The sequence below is a fragment of the Apteryx mantelli genome, chromosome 26, assembly GCF_036417845.1.
Source record: "Apteryx mantelli isolate bAptMan1 chromosome 26, bAptMan1.hap1, whole genome shotgun sequence".
Lineage (NCBI taxonomy): Eukaryota > Metazoa > Chordata > Aves > Apterygiformes > Apterygidae > Apteryx > Apteryx mantelli.
Genome location: NC_090003.1, coordinates 7,814,528 through 7,833,599, shown reverse-complemented (window position 1 = coordinate 7,833,599; position 19,072 = coordinate 7,814,528). Strand labels below are relative to the sequence as shown.

General features: G+C 57.0%; 3 protein-coding genes across 3 annotated transcripts in view; all 3 read right to left on the bottom strand.

Moving 5' to 3' along the window:
• Positions 1 to 633: 633 nt before the first annotated feature.
• Positions 634 to 2,980, bottom strand: CTRC (chymotrypsin C). Its single transcript, XM_067311286.1, has 8 exons — positions 2,905 to 2,980; positions 2,701 to 2,786; positions 2,513 to 2,610; positions 2,298 to 2,420; positions 2,082 to 2,218; positions 1,658 to 1,803; positions 1,326 to 1,536; positions 634 to 659 (listed from the first exon to the last, which is right to left on the bottom strand). The coding sequence occupies exons 1-8, from the start codon at positions 2,942 to 2,944 to the stop codon at positions 634 to 636; spliced, it is 867 nt and encodes a 288-aa protein (XP_067167387.1). The 5' UTR covers positions 2,945 to 2,980.
• A 1,703-nt stretch (positions 2,981 to 4,683) lies between these two features.
• EFHD2 (EF-hand domain family member D2) lies at positions 4,684 to 8,792 on the bottom strand. Its single transcript, XM_067311050.1, has 4 exons — positions 8,702 to 8,792; positions 5,618 to 5,765; positions 5,108 to 5,242; positions 4,684 to 4,820 (listed from the first exon to the last, which is right to left on the bottom strand). Exons 1-4 carry the CDS (start codon positions 8,719 to 8,721, stop codon positions 4,686 to 4,688), a joined length of 438 nt encoding a protein of 145 aa, XP_067167151.1. The 5' UTR covers positions 8,722 to 8,792; the 3' UTR covers positions 4,684 to 4,685.
• Positions 8,793 to 9,708: 916 nt separating this feature from the next.
• FHAD1 (forkhead associated phosphopeptide binding domain 1) overlaps positions 9,709 to 19,072 on the bottom strand; it is a 31,885-nt gene continuing 22,521 nt past the window's right edge. Inside the window, exons 21-29 of the mRNA XM_067310940.1 lie at positions 18,558 to 18,661; positions 17,491 to 17,650; positions 17,031 to 17,154; positions 14,955 to 15,218; positions 14,496 to 14,591; positions 13,478 to 13,698; positions 12,017 to 12,182; positions 11,679 to 11,759; positions 9,709 to 10,015 (exon numbers count right to left, since the gene is read on the bottom strand). Coding sequence (XP_067167041.1) covers positions 9,932 to 10,015; positions 11,679 to 11,759; positions 12,017 to 12,182; positions 13,478 to 13,698; positions 14,496 to 14,591; positions 14,955 to 15,218; positions 17,031 to 17,154; positions 17,491 to 17,650; positions 18,558 to 18,661 — 1,300 coding nt within the window. The 3' untranslated portion in view covers positions 9,709 to 9,931. The remainder of the gene's footprint in view (positions 10,016 to 11,678; positions 11,760 to 12,016; positions 12,183 to 13,477; positions 13,699 to 14,495; positions 14,592 to 14,954; positions 15,219 to 17,030; positions 17,155 to 17,490; positions 17,651 to 18,557; positions 18,662 to 19,072) is intronic.

The window sequence follows — 19,072 nt, the reverse complement described above, 5'->3', positions numbered from 1 at the left end:
CACAAGAAAATACCTTGAAAATCATGAACCGTGACTATGGCAGTCAAAAGAGACTATGAAAGTCTCCAAAATCTCCCTTGTTATATAAAAAGGTGTTATGTTCTAAGACTTCCCCCAGAGCTTAATTCTCTTCACATTTTTTGGACATAAAAGTCCAAAGTTTTATATCGTCTTATGCATTATCTGGGTCATCATCAAGGAATTACAAATCGCCGTACACATTTCCTAATAACCATCCTTAGCCTGCCCTTATCCAGGGGTAGGACCTTGGCATCATGTCATCGATTCGGCAATTACAGGCACGCGTACGGCCAGAGTCTTTACGTTGTAGCGTGTAGATAACACGTTGCTTTCTGTCTTTACACTTGAAAAATACGAGAGATCTCTATAAAAGCTTTAAAATAATCTCTAAGGCTTTGGCCTTTGCAGCATAAGCCACTTAATGTAGCAGTTACTGCATGACTGTATATCTATTTTTACAGGTCTTCTGAGAATAAAGGAGAGAGCTGTAGGATGGAAAGACCTATACTACCTAGGCCACTCTTAAAATAGTCTTATATCACGTCCTAACTTCTATAGACTTAAACATTAAAAGTTACTACTTTTTGAGGAATTCTCTTAGAAATTTCAGCCTTACGCTATTGGAACACTGCTACGCTCTGCATAAGACCAGAGGAAGTGTCAGCTACTGCTGTTTTGTAATATAATTGCACTTACTTACATTTATTTTAAAAAAAAAAAGTCTTTAAAACTTATTTTAAGGCTATTGCGATATAACAGTCTTGCAAAGCGTCACCGTGCGGGCTGAGCGCGATGCAGAAAACCCTGCAGAGCTCATCCAGCGTCCGCACGGGTCTGACCAGGTCTGCGAGGACCACGCAACCCTTCCTGGCATCGGCATGCACAGGCGCAAGACTGGGGATATTCGGCAGCTTTTGCACCACCGGGCCCGGCACGCGGGTGCCACGCAAGCCTTGCACAGAGACGGCGCTACGCCGGGATGCAGCTACGGGGGAGGCGTTTTATTAACGCGCCGCGCGCTGCAAGGGACGGCGGTGCTGGACACCGGCGCATTACCAAGGTGCAGGACCTCGGTCACCGAAGGATGAGGGTTCGTCCCCTCCTTCCCGGCTCCTCCAAAGGACGCAACCCGACGGCCGTCCCGCAACACCCTCTCCCGGACCCCAAATAACCACAGGGACGAGCGAGGGCAGCGAGAGGCATTTTTCCTTTATCGAACCGGTCGTGGCGCCGCGGGCCGGCGCTCGCGCCCCCCCTCCTCAGTTGCTGCTGATTTTCTGCGGGAGGCAAGACGCGGGACACGCGGTGAGAGCCAGCGGCAGCCGCGGCCGCGCCACCGGCACCCGGCCCCGGCCGCGCACCCACCTCGTTGATCCAGTCGATGTAGGCAGACACGCGGGTGAAGACGGTGGGTTTCCGCAGCGTGTTGCAGCCCAGCGAGGAGCCGAAGCTGACGATGCCGTCCACCTCCCAGAGGCCGTCGCGCTGGCAGTTCAGGGGGCCGCCCGAATCCCCCTGCCCGCGACGGGGACGGCTTGAGCCTGCCCTCCGCGCGCCTGCTCCCGAAACGCCACCCCCCCCATCTCCATCCCTCCGTCTCCATCCCTCCATCCCCACACGGGAAGCGGGCACTCACGTTGCAGCCCGAGACGATGCCGTCGCCGCCGGCGCACACCATGGTGCTCTTCACCAGGCTGCCCCACCAGTCGCTCTGCGTGCACGTGGCCTCGTCCACCACGGGCAGCAGCGCCTGCTGCAGGACGTCGGCCAGCGGGCCGTTGGCTGCAACGGAGGAACGTGGTCCCACACCGGCCAAACCGCCCGGCCGCCCCTCGCCCTGCTCTGGCACGACCAGCTGGGACGTCACCTCGCGTGGGGCACCACGTTTTGGGGACAATTGCAGCGCTCCCCATCCACGGCCTCAGTCGTGCATGGGACAAAAACCTTGCCGCCTGCTCCCAGCCTTCCCAAAAGGTCCCCAAAAGCCTACGGAGAAAGGGCCACCCCAAGGCAACACCATCCGCGCCACGGAGCCTCCCCCGGCGCGGCGGGCTGCTCACTGCGGATGCGTCCCCAGCCGGTGACGTAGCAGGGGTAGCCCTGGGGCAGCAGGAGGCCGCTGGGCGGCAGGCAGGCCGCCTGGATGCTCTCGCTCTCCTGCACCGGCTTCGCCAGCTTGATGAGGGCGATGTCGTTGCTGCAAGAGCGGACAACGTGCAGGAGGGACCGGCCGGCTGGCAGATTCCCCCTCCCCGGCCCCACCGCCGCGGCCTTACATGATGAGGTAGGAGTTCCAGTTCTCGTGCACGATGATCTTCTCCACGGCCGCGGCCACGGCGCCCGGCTCCTGCTCCGCCAGGTTCTGCTTGCCCAGCACCACGCGGTAGGTCCTGCTCGAGCTGCGGGCGAGACGGGGCGGGCGCAAGGGCGAGCTCCTCTCCGCGCCGCCCCCCCCCCAGGGCCGTGCCGTGCCCCCCGCGCGCACCCTCACCTGATGCAGTGGGCGGCCGTCAGCACCCAGCTGGGGTGGATGAGGGTGCCGCCGCACGTGTGGCTCCAGCTGCCCAGGAAGCTGTACTGCAGCGAGATCTGCGGGGACCCGACCCGCGCGCGGCGTCAGGGCCCGGCGGCGGTGGCAGCGGTGGCTCCTCGCCGCGGCGCCCCGCGCCCCGCTCTCACCTGCCACGGCCAGCTGTGCGGTCGGGCATCTTCGCCGCCCACCACTCGGACCAGCGGCGGCACGGCCGGCCGGCCGCAACCGGAGGCTGCGGGACACCCAGGAAAGGGGCGTTAGCGGGGCCACTGGCGGCCGCCCTCCCCAAGCCGCCCCGGCGTCCCCCGGAGCGGCCGGCGGCATCCCGCGGCCGCGGCTCCTCCACCTACCGCAGCCCAGGAGGACGGCGAGGCAGAAGAGCCCGAGCATGGTGACGGAGCCCACCGGCGGGGACGCCGCTCCGTATTTATGGGCTGCTGCCTCCCCGGCGGATAACGTGGCGTTCCCCACCGCGGGATTTTATCTGCCGGCACCTGGGAAGCGTCCCACGGCCCCAGGGGCGCCGCAGGTGCAGGGCTTTGCTCGCCGTGCTATTTCGGGACCTCTATCGGGCTGTGGCTTCCCACCTGAGAAAAACCACACTTGCGGCCCCTCGCGCCCGGCTGCTCCCCCCTCCTTGGCACCGGGGCTCGGCGGGCGCTGTGCGGACTGGGGCGGCGCATCCCCCACCCGGGCCGGGCTCCGGAGGTCGGCTGGGCTATTCCTCCACTTGAGGACCACCGAGGGTCGCCTACCTGGTGGTCTCCAGCACGGAAACGCCTTTGGACGCCGGAGAAACCTCCGCGGCGATCCCCGACAGCACCTCCTGGCGTCTCCCGCGGAGCCGTGCCGGGGGCAGCGCTCCCCGAAAGCCACCGCCTGCGTCTCCTCGGGGGACCCGATGACTTCTGGGGTGCGGAGCCACCGCTGGGCTTGGCCGCCCCAGGGGCTCCCCGAGGGCCCGGGCGCCCCCCGGCTCTCGAGAGGGGCGAACCCCTCGGACGGGACCGTCTTTATTCCTCCCCAGCCCCCCAGAGCCTCAGGCACACGGCACTCTTAGGAAATATAATATTTATTTGAGATTTAAAAAAAAAACGCCCGTACCACTGAACGGAAGTAGCTTCCGAGAAAAACACACCTCTTTAAATTCATCTGTATAAACGTTTCCTACAGGAAAATCGGGAGACCAGTGGAAGAAACTAGTTGCTATAATACTTTCCTTTTTGGCCGAGTGCAATATGAAAAAGAAAAATAAAGCTTCTCCATCCATCAGTGGCCTTTTCGCACATCTTTTACCAAAATAAACTGTTAGTCTAAAAGCAATCGAGCAAACCTTTGCTCTTCCCCTGGAGGAACGAGGAAAGCGCTGGGTCTGCCCAACGGCGGTACGGCTCCTTATCCAGTTTGCAGAGTAAAGGTCAACACTGAACACACAAACGCCGACGCTTCCGCGCTCCGCTTCCACGTCCGAACATTAACGCTAACGCTTAGGGCTTTTCCACGCTCACGTTCACGCACAGCACGACCGGCTTCCGGGACGAACGTCACATCGCGCAATACGGGGGGGGATCCTACGAGCTCCAGCCGACCACACGGACACCGACGGGCGACGCTCCCGTCACAACACCCGACACACCACGGCGAGGTGCAAAAATAAAAATAAAAAAAAAAATCACAGCGCATGCAAGACAAAACGACAGCCACGGGGACGGCCCGGCTCCCCTCTCGAGCCTCCTCCGGCCGCGGCGGCACCGGCAGCAGGCCGTGTCCGCACCGCCGCGGCGGAGGAGTGGCGCCGGCCGTCGGCCACAGGCTCCGCCGAGGGGGAGCTCCGGCCCCGCGGGCTGCAGATGCGCGTTTCCACGAAGGACACCTAAAGGGAGGGGAGGCGTCGGGCCGGCCCGGCCCGGCCCGGCCTCTCGCGGCAGCGCCGACGCCGCGAAGGCGACAAGGCCGGCGGTGGCCCGACGGGGAGCCACGGGCAGCGCGTTGCTCGGGGGCTGGTCCGCTCAAGCGGCAGCGCTTCACACGCGCGACGTTCCCGGCACGTCCCGGATGGCGCTTTTGCTCGAGGCTTCCCCGGGACGCCGTGCCACGGACCAGCCCTTCCCGGCACCGCTCCGGCCTCCCGTCACTGCTTGAAGGTCGACTGCAGCTCTTTGAAGGCCGCTTTCCTCTGCTTCAGCTCCTCCGCCTGCTTCTTCTTCTCCTCCTGCTCAGCCTTGATCTCCTCCTCAAAGCGGCTGGCTTCGTTGATGGCTTGGACCTGCAAACGCCGTCACGTCGAGCGGGGCCAGGGGAGACCCCAACCCACCGTGCGGCCCCTCGTCCCGAGAGCCCCCATCAGTGGAAAGCATCTGAGAAACATGCAGCTGCAACACACGCCCGTGACCCCGCCGCTCCAGCAAGCCAGCGGAAAGCTGCCGCCGTGCTTCCCTGTCCCAGTTTGGGGAGTTTTTCCTCTCTTTCCTCCCTCGCTCTCAAGGCTCGCCGCCGGAAAGCAGCCGCCTCACGTTCCGCCTTCGTGGTGACCGAGGGCTGCGCTCTCCTTACCTTGGCCTCAAAAAAGTTCTTGGCGCCTTTCACCCCCTCGGTCGAGACGTCGATCTCGGAGAGCCTGGCTAAGGCGTGCAGCCCGCTGTCCTCCTGCAGCTCGCCCGCCGCCGCCTTGCGGAAAATCAGGAGGAACTGCAAGAGAGGACGAGGCGCCAGGGTTACGGCGGCCCGGCCATCGCCACCACGTCCTCCACCTCGTGGCCCAGCCATCGTCACCACGTCCTCCACCTCGCCCGAAGGCCCCTCCAAGGTGCCCCAGCACCGACCAGAGGCCACGTCTCCTCCCGTTCCCACCGCTTGCTAAGGTGCATCAGACCCAGCTGTGTCCTGGCTGTGGACCAGCTTCTTCTACTGTTCTCTTCCCAGACGGCCAAGCGTCACCTCCCAGCTAAGGAAGAGGCGCCCAGGTGTCCCCGTGTCCCCCAGGGCACGGGACATACGGCAGCGACGCAGCCCAGGCGGCCCCCCTGCCCACCCCACCGCGAGCCGCGCGCCCCGGCCTCTCACCTCCCGAAAGCTGAGCTTGCTGTCCAGGTCTTCGTCCACCTCCTTGATCATGTTTTTCAGCCCCAGGTGCGTCTGCGGCGCTCCCAGCTTCTCCATCATCAGCTTCAACTCCATGAGGTCGATGAAGCCGTCCTTGCCCGCGTCGTACCTGCGGGACAGCGGCGCGGCCCCGTCAGAGGCGGGCCTGCCCGGGAGGCGCTCTCCCGAAAATCCCGCAGGAGCCGGGCGGCAGCGTGGGGCTCCGAGCCCCGGCACCCATCCCGGGTCTCATGCATGGCGCTCTGACTCCGAGCACATCTCCATCCACGGGCTTCCCACCCCCACCCTGCTGTCACGGCGAAGCTGACCATTTTGGGCGACTTCCAAGCCACGGGCAGCACGCGCCGAGCCGCTAACGGCACCCGGGAGCATCTCCGGAGACCTTTTAGTTTTACTTTTCATCGAGCGAGGTGTTTGGCAGTGGTCTCCCCCCCCGGGGCGCTGCCAAGCACGCTGCCGGCTTCCCATCATGCCAGCCAGCATCCGCAGGTTACTAAAAGCATCCGCGTCCCCCGGTGAACCTTAGCGCGGCTCCGCTCGGCTCTGACCTCCGCAGCCCAGCGGCAGGAAGCCACGCCGGGCCCGCGATGGCCTCGCAAGGGAAGAGCGCGGCGACAAACCTCGCGCTGCCTCGTTTCCTGTACGACGCCGTAACCGCGCTCGCGCCGATTGCATCTCGGCCACCGCTACGGGGACGAGGAGCTACGTGACTGCCGCGGGCCGCCGAGACGCCCTCTTCCTCCTTGCGGGTCCCCGGATGCCCCGGGGAGCGGCAGCATCTCGGCATTGCAGAAAGGCGCGCGGAGGAAGGCTCTGCGGCACCCCGGACCAAGGGGAAACGCGGAGCTAGAGGAACTGCTGCAAGGCGAAAGGTGTCACGACTCTCACCCAGGCTTGCACAGCGCCGGGCCACGCTCTCTCTGGAGGCGGCTCGCAATATTACTAAGGGGCCACCGCAAGAGGCTTTTTTTATTCCTTTTTTTTAAGCCTTGAGGAAGTGCAGCAGCTAAAAAGAGGAAGACACGTACAAGGACCCGCATCTCTGCAAGCCCTTGACTCACGTGCAGCGTCTCCGCTGCGCTCTGCTCTGCCCAGATCGCAACAGGAGCTTTCTTCATCTGCGACCGCGCGAGCCGGCAGGTGGTAACAGCCCCGCGGGGGCTCCTGCAGGACCTTTCCCGATCCCTCACTTGCACGCATCCCGGCCCGCCGCAGCGGTTGCTCCTTCGCCGCCGGCACCCACCTCCAGCGCTGCTCCTTTCGCTGCGGCGTCAGAGCAAACGCGTCTGGCGCGCGCACGCGGCTCCCTCCGCGTTTCGGCAGCGCTAGCGAGACTCCCACCCGACACCGCTTCCAGCCGCCGCCGCTGCGCCACCATCTGCGACGTCTCCCGTCGGCGCGGGGCCGTGCGAACCTGGATGTCCCGGGGGGACGCCAGAGCCAGGAATCACCCGGCGCCGAGCGCCTGGTCCACCTGCTTCGCCCGAGCCACCAAACCCGAGCACAGAGAAACCTCTTAAGCAGCAAAGTAACTTTCCCCAAACCACTCAAGGTGCTTTGCAAAGGCTCGGTAACTCGTACGCCTTTTCTCCTGCCTGCAGCTTCCCCGTATCTATCGCCGCCCGCATGAGAAACGGCGGCTTGGGCCGCTCTGCCCCCGGGAGCGGGGGCCGCTCTTCCCTAAACGCGGCTCTCCCCGCTGCGGGCTCCATTCCTCCGAACGGCAGCGACTCGCTGATGCGACTGCTGGCTGCACGCCTCCGGTTGCGCTCGCTGCTACCGGAAAGTAGTTGAGCAAGATCCCTCCAGAAAACAGATCAGGAGCGAAGGGGGGAAAGGGGGCTCCTGCTCGCGCCAGTAACACCAGTCTCCAGCAGCCCCGGCCCCGCACTTTAGAGGTCGTTAATACCGTTTCCGCCTTCTCCCCGGCGTTCGGCTGCGCCGAGCGTCGCGACGCAGCAACCTTGCAGAGGTTTTCAGCTAAAAAGCCGCTCTGCCAGTGGCAGCCAGGGCGAGAGGCGGCACGTCACGAGCGCTCCTTCGCCAGCACCGTTTTTAGGCGTCTTTACGCGTCCGCTTGCTCCACGAGAGCACGATTTTCACACGAAACGCGCGGCGGGAGTTGCCGCCCCTGCGGACCCGCTCCAGGCCGTCGCACGCTCCCTCCCCGGCGAGTACCGCGCCGCATCCCCGTCTCCCAGCGCTCAGACTTTCGGCAACTTGTATTTTCCCCCTGGAAATTTCCAGCCCCCGGCAGCTGACGCTGGCTCACGGCTTCCCCCGCTGACTGCGCCGGGGCCGGGGCCGGACGCGAGCGCCGGGCGACGCGGGGCAGGCCGAGGACACGCCGCATGCCCGCTCGCCGTGCCGGGAAGGGATGCTGTGCCGGGAAGGGATGCCGGGGGCTGGACCGCAGCAGGAGGAGCGCGGCCCCCCTGGCTGCCCTCGCCTCCCCGCGCGGGCTCTGCAGCGGTGGCGGTGGGGGGGGTGCAGGTGCCTGGCTGCGCACCCCGATCCCCCTTCCCTGGATTCCCTGGCAGCATCCTGCCCGGTCCCGCAGTCCCTCCTGCGAGGAGCCCGGGAGGACGCGGGGCTCCCCCTTGCAGAGAACCGGGGGGGGCCCCAAAGTCTCTCCTGCAAGGAGCTTGAGGGGGGGGCACAAGACAGGGGTCCCTCCTGCAAGGAGGGGAAGGAGACGTGGGGGTCCCTCCTGCAAGGGGCTGGGGGGGGGAACCCTGGGGGTGTCTTCCGCAAGGAGTTTGGGGGGGGGGGGGGGACACAAGACGGGGGTCCCTCCTGCAAGGAGGGCAAGGAGACGTGGGGGTCCCTCCTGCAGGAAACCGGGGGAGGGGGGGGGATCCCCGGGGGTCCCTCCTGCAAGGAGCTGGGGGGGGAACCCTGGGGGTGTCTTCCGCAAGGAGTTTGGGGGGGGGGACACAAGACAGGGGTCCCCTCCTGCAGGAAACCGGAGGGGGGGGGATCCCTGGGGGTCCCTCCTGCAGGGGGTCCCGGGCAGGGGGATCCCGGGCGGGGGGGGTCACTCACTGTCGGAAGAGACGCTCCATGTCGCGGAGCTGCCGCCGGGAGAACTCGCGGAACTCGCCGCCGGGGCTGAACACGCGCCGCCCGCCGCCGCCGCCGCCGCCGCCCGGGGAGCCCTCGCCGCCCGGGGCCGCCGCCGCCGCCGCCACCGGCACCGCCGCCGGGGCCGCCTCGCCGTCGCCGTGGCCGTCGCCGTGCTGCAGCCGCCGGCCCAGCCGCCCCGCCAGCTCCTCCGCCGCCGCCGCCATGGTGCCCGGATGGCCGCGCTCCGCCCCGCTCCGCTCCGCCCCGCACCCGCCGCCGCCGCCGCCGCCCCGGGACCCGGCGCCGCCGCCGCCGCCCCCCCGGCTCGTGCGTGCGTGTGTGTGTGTGTGTGGGGGGGGGCAGAGCTTAAAATTAAGCCCGTTAAAATTAAGCAGGGTCGTCCCGGCGCATCTCCGAGGGAAAAGGGGCCCCGGCGGCGCGCGGGGTCCCGGCACGGCACCGAAGCGACGTCCGCGCCGCGCGAGAGCCTCCCGCCGCTGCCTTGTCCTCCGCGCCGCTCCGTCGGTGCCGCTTTTAGAGCCTTTCGCCCCGCAAATAAAGGTTTGCTCCACGCAGCCCGGGATCTACATGATCTCCGGCTCCAAAGGTCTGCAGAGGCCTCGGTGCAAAGCGTTCGGAGCCGCACGGAGGGGCGACGCGTGCCGGAGCTACCCGTTCCCGGCGGAGGCTGCCCACGGATGACTGTTACCCCCGAACCACAGGCTGTTATCCCAAATCGTGGGATAACAGCCCGTTCGGCGTTGCCTTCAGGCCTCCCTGGAGTTTTAGGTGTCACCACTTCTACATACCTCGTGCTCCAGCCCCGCCGTGAAGCGGCAGGGCTTTGGCAACCTGGGAGATCGACGGGAGGTGCAGGTGCTCCAAAGCTTCCGCCCAGGCAGGCTTCACCCGCGCGAGGCCATTTCAAAAGGGGAATTACAGAACTTACAAAATTGACTCTTCACACATACGTATTTGTGCTGTATTTACACCCTTACATAAACAGCAACACGTGGTATGGCGCGCGTACTGCAGGAAAATAAAGTCCTATACAATTTACAGACACATCACTATTCCAGAGACAGTATAAAAAGGGGTTCTGCAAAATAGTTACTCACTTTGCTCCACACCTAACCCAAACAGTCTTACGTGCGACGACGAGTTCCTACCGAAGCCCTTTGCAAACAACAGGCCCGCGTGGTGCCAGCCCTACGTGCTCGCCGTCCTGCAAGTTTCTGCCGTGCGGTCTTTCACCTTTTGCTTTTCTGAAAGGAAAAACTTCAGGGCTCCAGGCTGCAAAACATAGAGACGTCGTACAAAACCTTTTCATATGAGAACTTTGCACGGACTTTACACAGACGCAGTCTGAATGTGAACTTTCTCTTCTCCCTCACCCTAGTAAGTGGCCCAAACCCATCGGCTAGGCACGGATTTCGGCAGATGAAGACAGTTGCCTGGTCTGCGCTGCCCGAGCGTACTCGCACTGGGGCAACTACCTTGGGGGAGCGCGAGGGGCGTCCCTGAAGCCCACGGTGCGACGAGGCCCTGCAGTTAAGTAGCTTGGGACACGGGGCTGGCGGACACCGAGGAGACGCATCCGACCTCAGCGGCAGGGAAGCCGCTGCCTACCTGGGCCCATCTAACAGGAGGCCGCTTACACAGGTGCCGAAACACCGACGTCTTGGCACTGGTTTCTTACAGCTGCCCGGTTTGGCGCGGCTAATGTCTACTGTACCACCGCTGCGGTGGGCTTTGCTATAGCACAGGCAAGGCTGGATCACAGGTCCCGCTCGCTTGTGGGGAAGTCGGATCGTTTTGCAGCTGTTTGGGCTCACTCAGTCCTTACGATAGCACTGCTTTGGGGCCTCTGTTTTGCCTCTAGTTGCATTCGATCTGTGATTTACTTCCCTTGCCAGCGAGTTCCCCGGTGCAGAGGGAAAGGCACGTGCCGCAGCACTCATCGCTTCTCCTTGCCCGACCAGCGCCAGGCCACCACGCTCCCCATGCTGCCTTCGCGACCGGTCGCCCACACGCTTCCACTCTCCCTTGGGGGTGTAGTGTTTTTAATCTCTTGAAGTCTGAGTAGATTATGTCTGCTGTCTCGCTCTTGTCAGCTCCCATAGTCCCTTCCGCAAGGCAGTTAATCAGATTTGTTATACATGACCTCCTCTTTACAATCCCTACTAACTGATCAGGGCAATCTGGCTCCGGATCCTGCTTCTTAAGGCACTCATACGCTAACGCAAATAACATACTCTTGCCTGTTTGCCTTGTGCCACTGGGCATGTCAGATATGATTTGTCAAATGCCGTATGTACGTTAAGCAGCGACGGACACGTAATAGCCGTTACCTCCCTTCACCTACGCGGGTGGCCCGTGCCTGCCGGAGACCTCGCCAGCCGGCACGCGGGGTGGTAGCCATGGCTCTGCAAAGCTGATTAGCAGCCACTGCTCGGCAGCCCTGCCTTCCCCGCCCGCGAATCCGGCCCGTTGCCCTTTGCTCCCGGGAAAACAGCGCCCACAGTGATGTATTCTCAATATAAAGTCACGGTCCGGGCAGCACCTTTAGGAGACAGCCAAGCCCTAAGGCTCCAAGCCTTACGTATGGCCATTCAGGACAACTAACCGGAGTTCAGAATCACGGCACTTTGAAAGATGGAGCTGGGTATTGCATAAAGATCACAGCTCGTCCCATTTCTGTTTACCGCACCATTTGAATTTTACTGCACCAAGAATTTTAGGCCTCTTTTGCTCCCAGGTTCTCTGGCAACAACCTCAGTACTTTGTTTCTGAAACGCTACCTGAGGTGACCGTCTTGGGGAGAGCACGCAATAGAAAACCGTGGGCCTTCATACGAGATGAGAAACGTTTCCTTGCAACACGGGACAGCTCGCTTCCTTGCCCCACCTCGCTTCCCTTTCGATGCTTGCAAAGAAGGGACTGGAGGGTGTCATACCTTCCTGACTCGGCCTTTTTGAGAATGGGCACATCCCGGAAGCTCCTTTTCGTTTCTCTTCTCCTTGTCCTCGACGAGACTCTGGATAAAAACAGCAATAACGTTACATCTACTTGTATGAATTACCTTAGGCCTCCTAAGAACAGCTGAGCATTCAGATCGTGCCATGCATTTCCCCCTTGCGATCCTACATCATCGGTCACGCGGCACCTCTCCGAACCCAGTGACTCCTGCTGGCAAACACTACTCATCTATGCACGTTTGGACACAAGGATGTTTAGCTAGCGGGGTTGGCAAGTGTCCTCGCAGACATTGCTCCCTTGCTCCTGCATTCTTACCTTGTGCAGCTTCACCGCTCGGTTCAGTCTTTTCTCCTGATTCAGCTGGACCTGCGTCCTCTCCAGGGCCTCTTTCAGCAGAGCATTCTCTTCTGCTTCCCTATAGACTTCATCTTCTAATTTAGTCATCTCTTCCTGGCACGCTCGCAAAGACACTTGGTTCAGCCTGTACGAAACAGAGCGTGGGGCTTTTACTCACATCGACACTCCAACTCCTGGCTGAGCTGCGGCTATGAGAAAGCGCTTTCAAGCAGAAGTATACTGCACTTGCATCCCTCCGAGGAGCCCTAACGCTACAGAGTTGCACAAATGGGAATCAGACCATCTAACATCTTGCACATGTTTTAGGAAGCTTTTCCCCTGCTCCAGTTCTTTACTCCGTGAAAGAACCCTCTCCTCCTGCCTTTGCAGAAGGTAGCGCCTGAGATACAGCCTCCGTTCAGGACTTCCCATAATCAGACCCAATATGAGAGACACCCTCACACATGCACGCAGTGCGTTGGCTGTGATTCTTTCTGCTTTGTTTCGGAGTAGATCACCGCGTATTCAGATAGCAGAGCACAACATTCAAAATACGAGACTTACTTCAGAGGGATTCTGGATGGTTTGTAAGTGTTACTCGCTTTGAAATTGCTATAAAAATACTTGCCCATTTAGAACACTGCCGTATATTTAAATAGGCCCAGAAATATCTTTCCAAAACACTTTTCCCGGTTCTGTGGGCAGGAATACTTCAGCGTTCGTGCAGCAAGCAAAAGCACAGTTTTACACAGGCACTCCAAAGGGTTCCTCCTGATCTTTACTGGTCTCCGCGGCTTGGTGTTTCCAGCTGCCCTAGATGTTTTTCTTTACCACGACAAGCACCACAAGCAATGCATGCAGTTCCAATATGTATATATCACTCCGATTTATCTGTCAATAAACCTTCAGCGGCTTCGTCACTGATTTGGAGAGGTAATTACAGCCTCATTACTTCCATCCATTACCATCGAAAGGAACGCCAGATGAGGTAATGCCATTAGAGCATAAAAAGCAGCAGTGTCTGGATGCTCCTTGTTCAAGAGACCCATACAGGCTTCCAGTCCGAGCAAACAGCTTTCAGGACACACACACGTAAGCTTGTAGGACAGGTTCTAGAGCAGGAACCTCATATTAGGTTTCCTCAGCCCTGTCACCAGTAAAGTGCATGTGGCCTGGGAAGACACTACTACAGAGAGCGAGCTAAGGGGTTCTCCGAGGCCATTTCCCTGTCTCCACAACTCTTGTGTCGAGACTGTAACCTCAACAAGACTTTTCCCGAGTACACACGAGCCCACACTATTACTGACTTTAAGGTGCCGCACTATTCCTTTCTCTAAGTTTCCTTTCGCTTCTCAGCCCGGCTCTGGGCCTCGCTGTTCAGTGCAGTCAAACCTGCAGCTACGGCCCTCAGCCGGTAACGGGTGCGTGGGCTTTCTGTACCTGAGCCGCTCAGCACTGGACTCGTAATCTTTTAGCATTTCTTCTTTTCTTTCCAGCCGACTCTTGAGTTTACTGATCTTATCGTACAGCAGCTCTAGGTCCTTCTGTCTCTGCAGCCCCACTTTTTCCCTCTCCTCCTGAGAAAGATGTTTCACAGACTGCATTTCTGTCAGCTCTTTCATATTCATCAGCGCTCCCAGAGCACGGATTAAATCAAGGTACTGTAGGAAGAAAAGGGAATGAATTATTTACTAGGCTTGCCAATTCTTAATTCAAATAAGATCACACCACTCAGCCATCTGCTTTCATTCTGCTTTAACATAAGAGATTAAAATGTCGTAAGTAAACTGCTGCGTGCGCTCCCCTTTGTTTAATTGCTATGCATATTTTCCCCACACACGCCTTTCCGAGCACTCTTCCAGAATCGGCCAGATGGGGGTTCATTCATGTCATTGGGCAGATGAATTTGCGGCATTCAGATAGGTAACACACCTGCACAGAAACAAAAGCGACGCCCCGAACAGCTGCTATAACACAAGACATTTGTTTCGCAGATGCGAGTCTTGGGGATCAGATTTCTAATCAGGACATGCTATTTTTATTATTTGATGATATTCTGCACATTACCATCAGAAGAGGCCCACTTAAACAGCACAGGCACTTGGCTAGCAACATACACATCCCGTGCCATCCACGTTTACCAGTGCACAGCCTCTCTCAGATCATTTACCAGGCATGGAAGCAGGCCAAGGCATCTTTCCTCAAATACCCTACCTGTCCTTTAGGACTAGCCCTGGCCTGCCAAGGGGGAGGGGAAGATACAAGCCATGGCAAGTTCTGCAGTCCCAAGATGTCCAGGCAGATGCCTGGAGCTCTTTGTTTCCTCGAACCTGGAGTTCATCCTTGAACTTTCTGGCATTCCTAGGGCACCCAGATGCCAACTGCTTATTGCTGAAACACATTTGAAAAGGATCTACCAGTGTTAAGCACAGCTTTAACATGTCTACTGCTTACATACCATCTTCTCGCTGAGGTCTAATGCATCAGACACTTCCACATTTGCAGGCTCGTCAACAGCTACGAGCGAACACTCGTTAGGAAAACCGCTAGGAAACTGAAAGGACAGAGAAAGAGGAACAGAGCGCACAGAGATCCTTGCTTCTTACCGAGCTACCTCTAGTCTCCCTTCCGCAGGCTAGGAAAACAGCACTAGCAAAGCTGCGGTCCAAAAACTCCCACCAAAGTCCGTATGCAGCATTTCTGAGCAGCGCTATGCCAAAGATATTGGGCGAAAAACAGCCCTTTAAAGGAATAAAGATCCTCTCTGCAAGTATTGCCTTACATTAGACTACACATCACACACCAGCAGATTTTACACCTCCCCCTCTCCCCACCTGCCTTCTTTACAGTATCTGAAGCCTTGATCTACTTCTTCCCCTGAAACCACAAGCAAAATGAAACACAACTTTTTCCCTACCTTGCTGGCATTTCTTTTTGGTATTGCCAATGGCAGAAGCTCCTTCCTGAGGCCTGCATTTTGCACCATTTTCTCTGGTAAGTCTCTCTTCAGAACCACAAATGGCTCAGGACCCTGGCTTGTAACAGCTGAAGACTGAGCCTTCTCCAGCGTCTTTATTCTTTCACGGAGCTCGGCCAAGCCTTCTTTTTGGCGCCGAATTGTTTCCTCGTGCCTGAGGCCTCTGCATTTTGCGCCAATGTCGGCCAAGTCCAAAGCCAGGTCCTGAAATTAAAAGCCAGTTCTTGCTCAGCCTCAATATTGTTCTGGCCTGCATAAACGGTGAGCGAGCAGCTGCAACACCAGCTTGGAGCTGGTGAACGGGGCCTGACGTTCTGCTGCCTTTCGATAGTCGCCAGCAACGTGCAGCCTTTCCGAAAGCACCGGTCATTTGGGATGTGCTGAGGGCAAAGCTCATGTTGTGTTTGACAAAACACCCACGCCACGGATTTGGGGGTTGAGGAAAAGAGCAGCAGAGATCTCTTTCATGCTCCGCTGTGCCAGCTGGCTGGCTCTGGCAGAGGAAATAAGCTCTTTCAACCCTCTGTAAGAGAGCTGGGAGAGGGACGCTGCAGAGCTTGGAAAGGCCGCCCTGGAATTTTTCTCTGTTTCTTTGTGCTACAGTGGCGCACATACTGTTTTTGAACCACAAATACTGATTTACTTTGCGGCCTGCATTTTAAAATGATCTTAGAAATGCTTCTCTTTTGTAACACATCTGTGCACACACGGACACGTTCCAGCACCACCCAGCACACTGCTTTATGACTAACATCCCCAGATAGAGATCTGGGTGAGCACATTATTAAAACCTGCGCACAGCTAATGATAGATGGAAAACGCCACCTTGGGTCTCGTCGTTTCGCTCCTCTGCGCTGCTATGAGAGGCAGCTTCTCCAGTAACTGGGGAATCGGCTGTGCTGCACCTACAGAGCTACACGCTTCCCCACCTCATCTTTATGCAGAAAGGCATGGGTGATACCTCCTGCTCATCATCCAGGCATGAGTCACCATTTGGCCTCGATAAATCCAGCCTTTTTAGCTGGCAATGTCTGCCACTGTTTTGGTACAGGATGTACAATTTCTGCGGTCCCTCTATCTGCTCGTGTAGCCACCTTTGATTTATTCAGATTTCTAAGAAAAGGGAATTCAAATGGTGCTCCAACACAAAATGAGAGAATGGCGACCATTTCTTCCTTTACTTTATGACAAAATACCCTAATCCTGTACATTAAACCCTAAGTACTTTTGTATGATCAGTACATCGGGCATGGATGGCTGAGCAAGGCTCACAAAAGGAGGGAAGAGTTGCACGTTTTTTTTGTAAGCTGTTATCCACCCTAATTGGCAATTATAACACCCATTAGCGCCCACAACGCTTCACGTTTGCAAAGTGCTGTACAAACATCAGCTAGCTGGCCAGCAGAAATGCCTGCGCAGGAGCTCAGACAGCACTGCTACCAGGGCTGTCGGAGAGGGTACCAGTAAAGGCAGAGCTTTCTCAGAAAAGGAAGGCCAGTGATCCTGCGTACCTTTTTGATGCATATTGCACAAGTGACACCTGAGGCTTTGCTAAGCATTGCCCATTCTCACTACAGTTAAGAGAAACACTCTGTACAGAGAACGCTTGGAAGTTGCGTTCCAGATACTCACAGAAGAGAGACTCGTAAGCAAGACTTTCGAGATTTTGACCTTCCAGATTTGCTGACAGCTGTATGACAAGGCAGCACCAGAAATGAGGGAAGATCACCCAAGCAACCTATTTTTAGCACAAAAACTGAGAACGAGGATATGAGACAGTCTGCAATATCGCTCCCACTCTTCACTTGCTGGATTTTGACAGGGGGATATTGCTTCTCATATATTCTCAGCCCATGTGGTTGAAATGCATATGTACGTGCACTCCGGCCATCTTGCCCTAGGTTTTGCTTTGTAACAACTGCTTTTCTTTCTTTCCTTCTTTCTTTCTTTTTTTTCTGTTTCTTCTAATGCCTCTGCAGTTTCCAGAGCTTTCCAGCAGTCTCAATGCAGACTTACCCTTTTGGAGACTTCATCCACTGTCGCAGTGCTGGCCTCCACTTGTGTTTGAGGAAGAATCTCTAGCTCTTCTGCTGTTTCTTTTGAGGCATCCTTCATCACTTTCAGGTTTTCTTGGGCTTGCCTGTGCCAAGAGACAAAAACGTCACTAAACACACAATGACGGATGAAGGTCAACCAAACAGCTTGCAGAGAACGGCAACCTAGATAACTGTGGATGAATATAAAAGCATGGGTGGGAATAGATAACAAACAATGATTTAGTTACAAGTCCATTTGTGTGAGCTCTTCCAAAGTCCTGTTTCAGTTCATATGACATTTCTGTAGAGAAAACACTGCTTAGTTAAATTTTTATGCTTTCAAATATGCCCTTTTCTCCGGGGGAGATATCTATGTGAAGTCATCTGTTGGGAATCCACGGATCAGCTTTTGCAAACCTTTACGTCACAGCAGCTTATACCTTAACTCTTCAGCTACTGCTTTCAGGTCTTTATTCTTCTTATCCACGAGGTTTGACATCTCAAACAGCTTCTCTCTAAGCATGTTCAATTCACTCTCTTGGCATTTCACACGACTCAGGTTCCACTCCAGCTCCTCCTTCTGTTTCTCACTGAGCTCCCCTGTGGACAGAGAGGTTTCACAGATTACTGGTTTTCTCTGCACTCAGGCGCTGGGTACCTGCAATTCTCAGTAAAATGCGTTTCTGGGATGCATTCCCTTTTCTCAAGGCACCCTCACGATGGCTCTCATCAACAGCTGAGCTTTTCCCCATAGTCCCTCACCCTGCTCTTGAGAACCCATGCAGCAGCACCCAAACCCTGTGCTATTCCACGAGACCTTGCTTTACTAAAACTCACGGCAAGGCCAGTTTCTTTGTGTAGGTGCATGCCAGAGTAACCACTCGCTCAGGCAATTTTCTTTCAGATTACAAAAGTAAGGTTTTTCTGACTTATAAGCTTTTTTCTGAATACATTACTTGTACGCCATGTCCCTACATTCACACTTCACCGTTAGTTGCACAGATAGGGAGCTACCTGCATGCATGAGCTTTCAGACTTGGTCTGATTACATTTCTCCCTGGCTATATCAGGAACTCAAATAAAGCCTCTGTGAAAGCACACACACACACACTCCCCGAGGAATCCCAGGCAAGGCTTTCCAAGTCTACTGATTTCAGATACCTGTTCTAAGAAACCCACCAGCCTGACTTTGCAAAAGAAAAGCCTCAGTTTCAGGCAACCAATCTTCAGCTGGGCATCTGCTTACAGTCACCCCGAGTCACTACTATCGCTTTTATTCATCTTAGCCTCTTAGCTTAGGACTGTGCGGAATTTACCTGGCCAAAGGGTACGGACAGCCTGCTTTGCCTGGAGTTGGTTGTCAACATTGCTTTAGGAAGGTGACATCAATTTACCATTATCTGCATGTGCTGTTCTCTTTCCACTAATACCAAGCCTTGTTATTGCTCGGAAGAGGGACGGGAAGGTTCACACGCCCACTGGAAACCATGCAATACATTTCACACACCTCTCATGTCCGACATTCGGGCTTTGGTTTCCGCAAGCTCTTTTGTTAATCCAACAATGACAGCCTCTTTGGACAGGATTGTGTTCTGTGCAGCTGCTAATTCTCTAAAATTCATGAGAAAGATAATTGCAAAACCCATGGTTCATTTGAAAGATTCTTTTTACAGAGCCTGCACATGTCTTCTGTAGCTGGATCTTATACATACACACTATTTTTTAAATGACATTTTAGTCGCATGAATTGAGGCCTGTGGCATTAGGATTTGCCATCTCTCTCTCTCTTACCTCAAGCCATCATGTCAAGCATTAAGGACTGGGCAGCAGATAACTAGCATACTGTTCTGTCTCGTGGACCCCTTGACTCACAGCACAAGGCTAAATACAGGAGTCCCTGGATCTTCCCCAGCTGCTATTGCTGACAAAAGCCTCAGCCCACACCAGAGAACTCTGTGGGCTACCAGCATGCAGGTAATAATCACTGTCATGCCAGGATCTATGTGTTGGTGGTTGTTTATT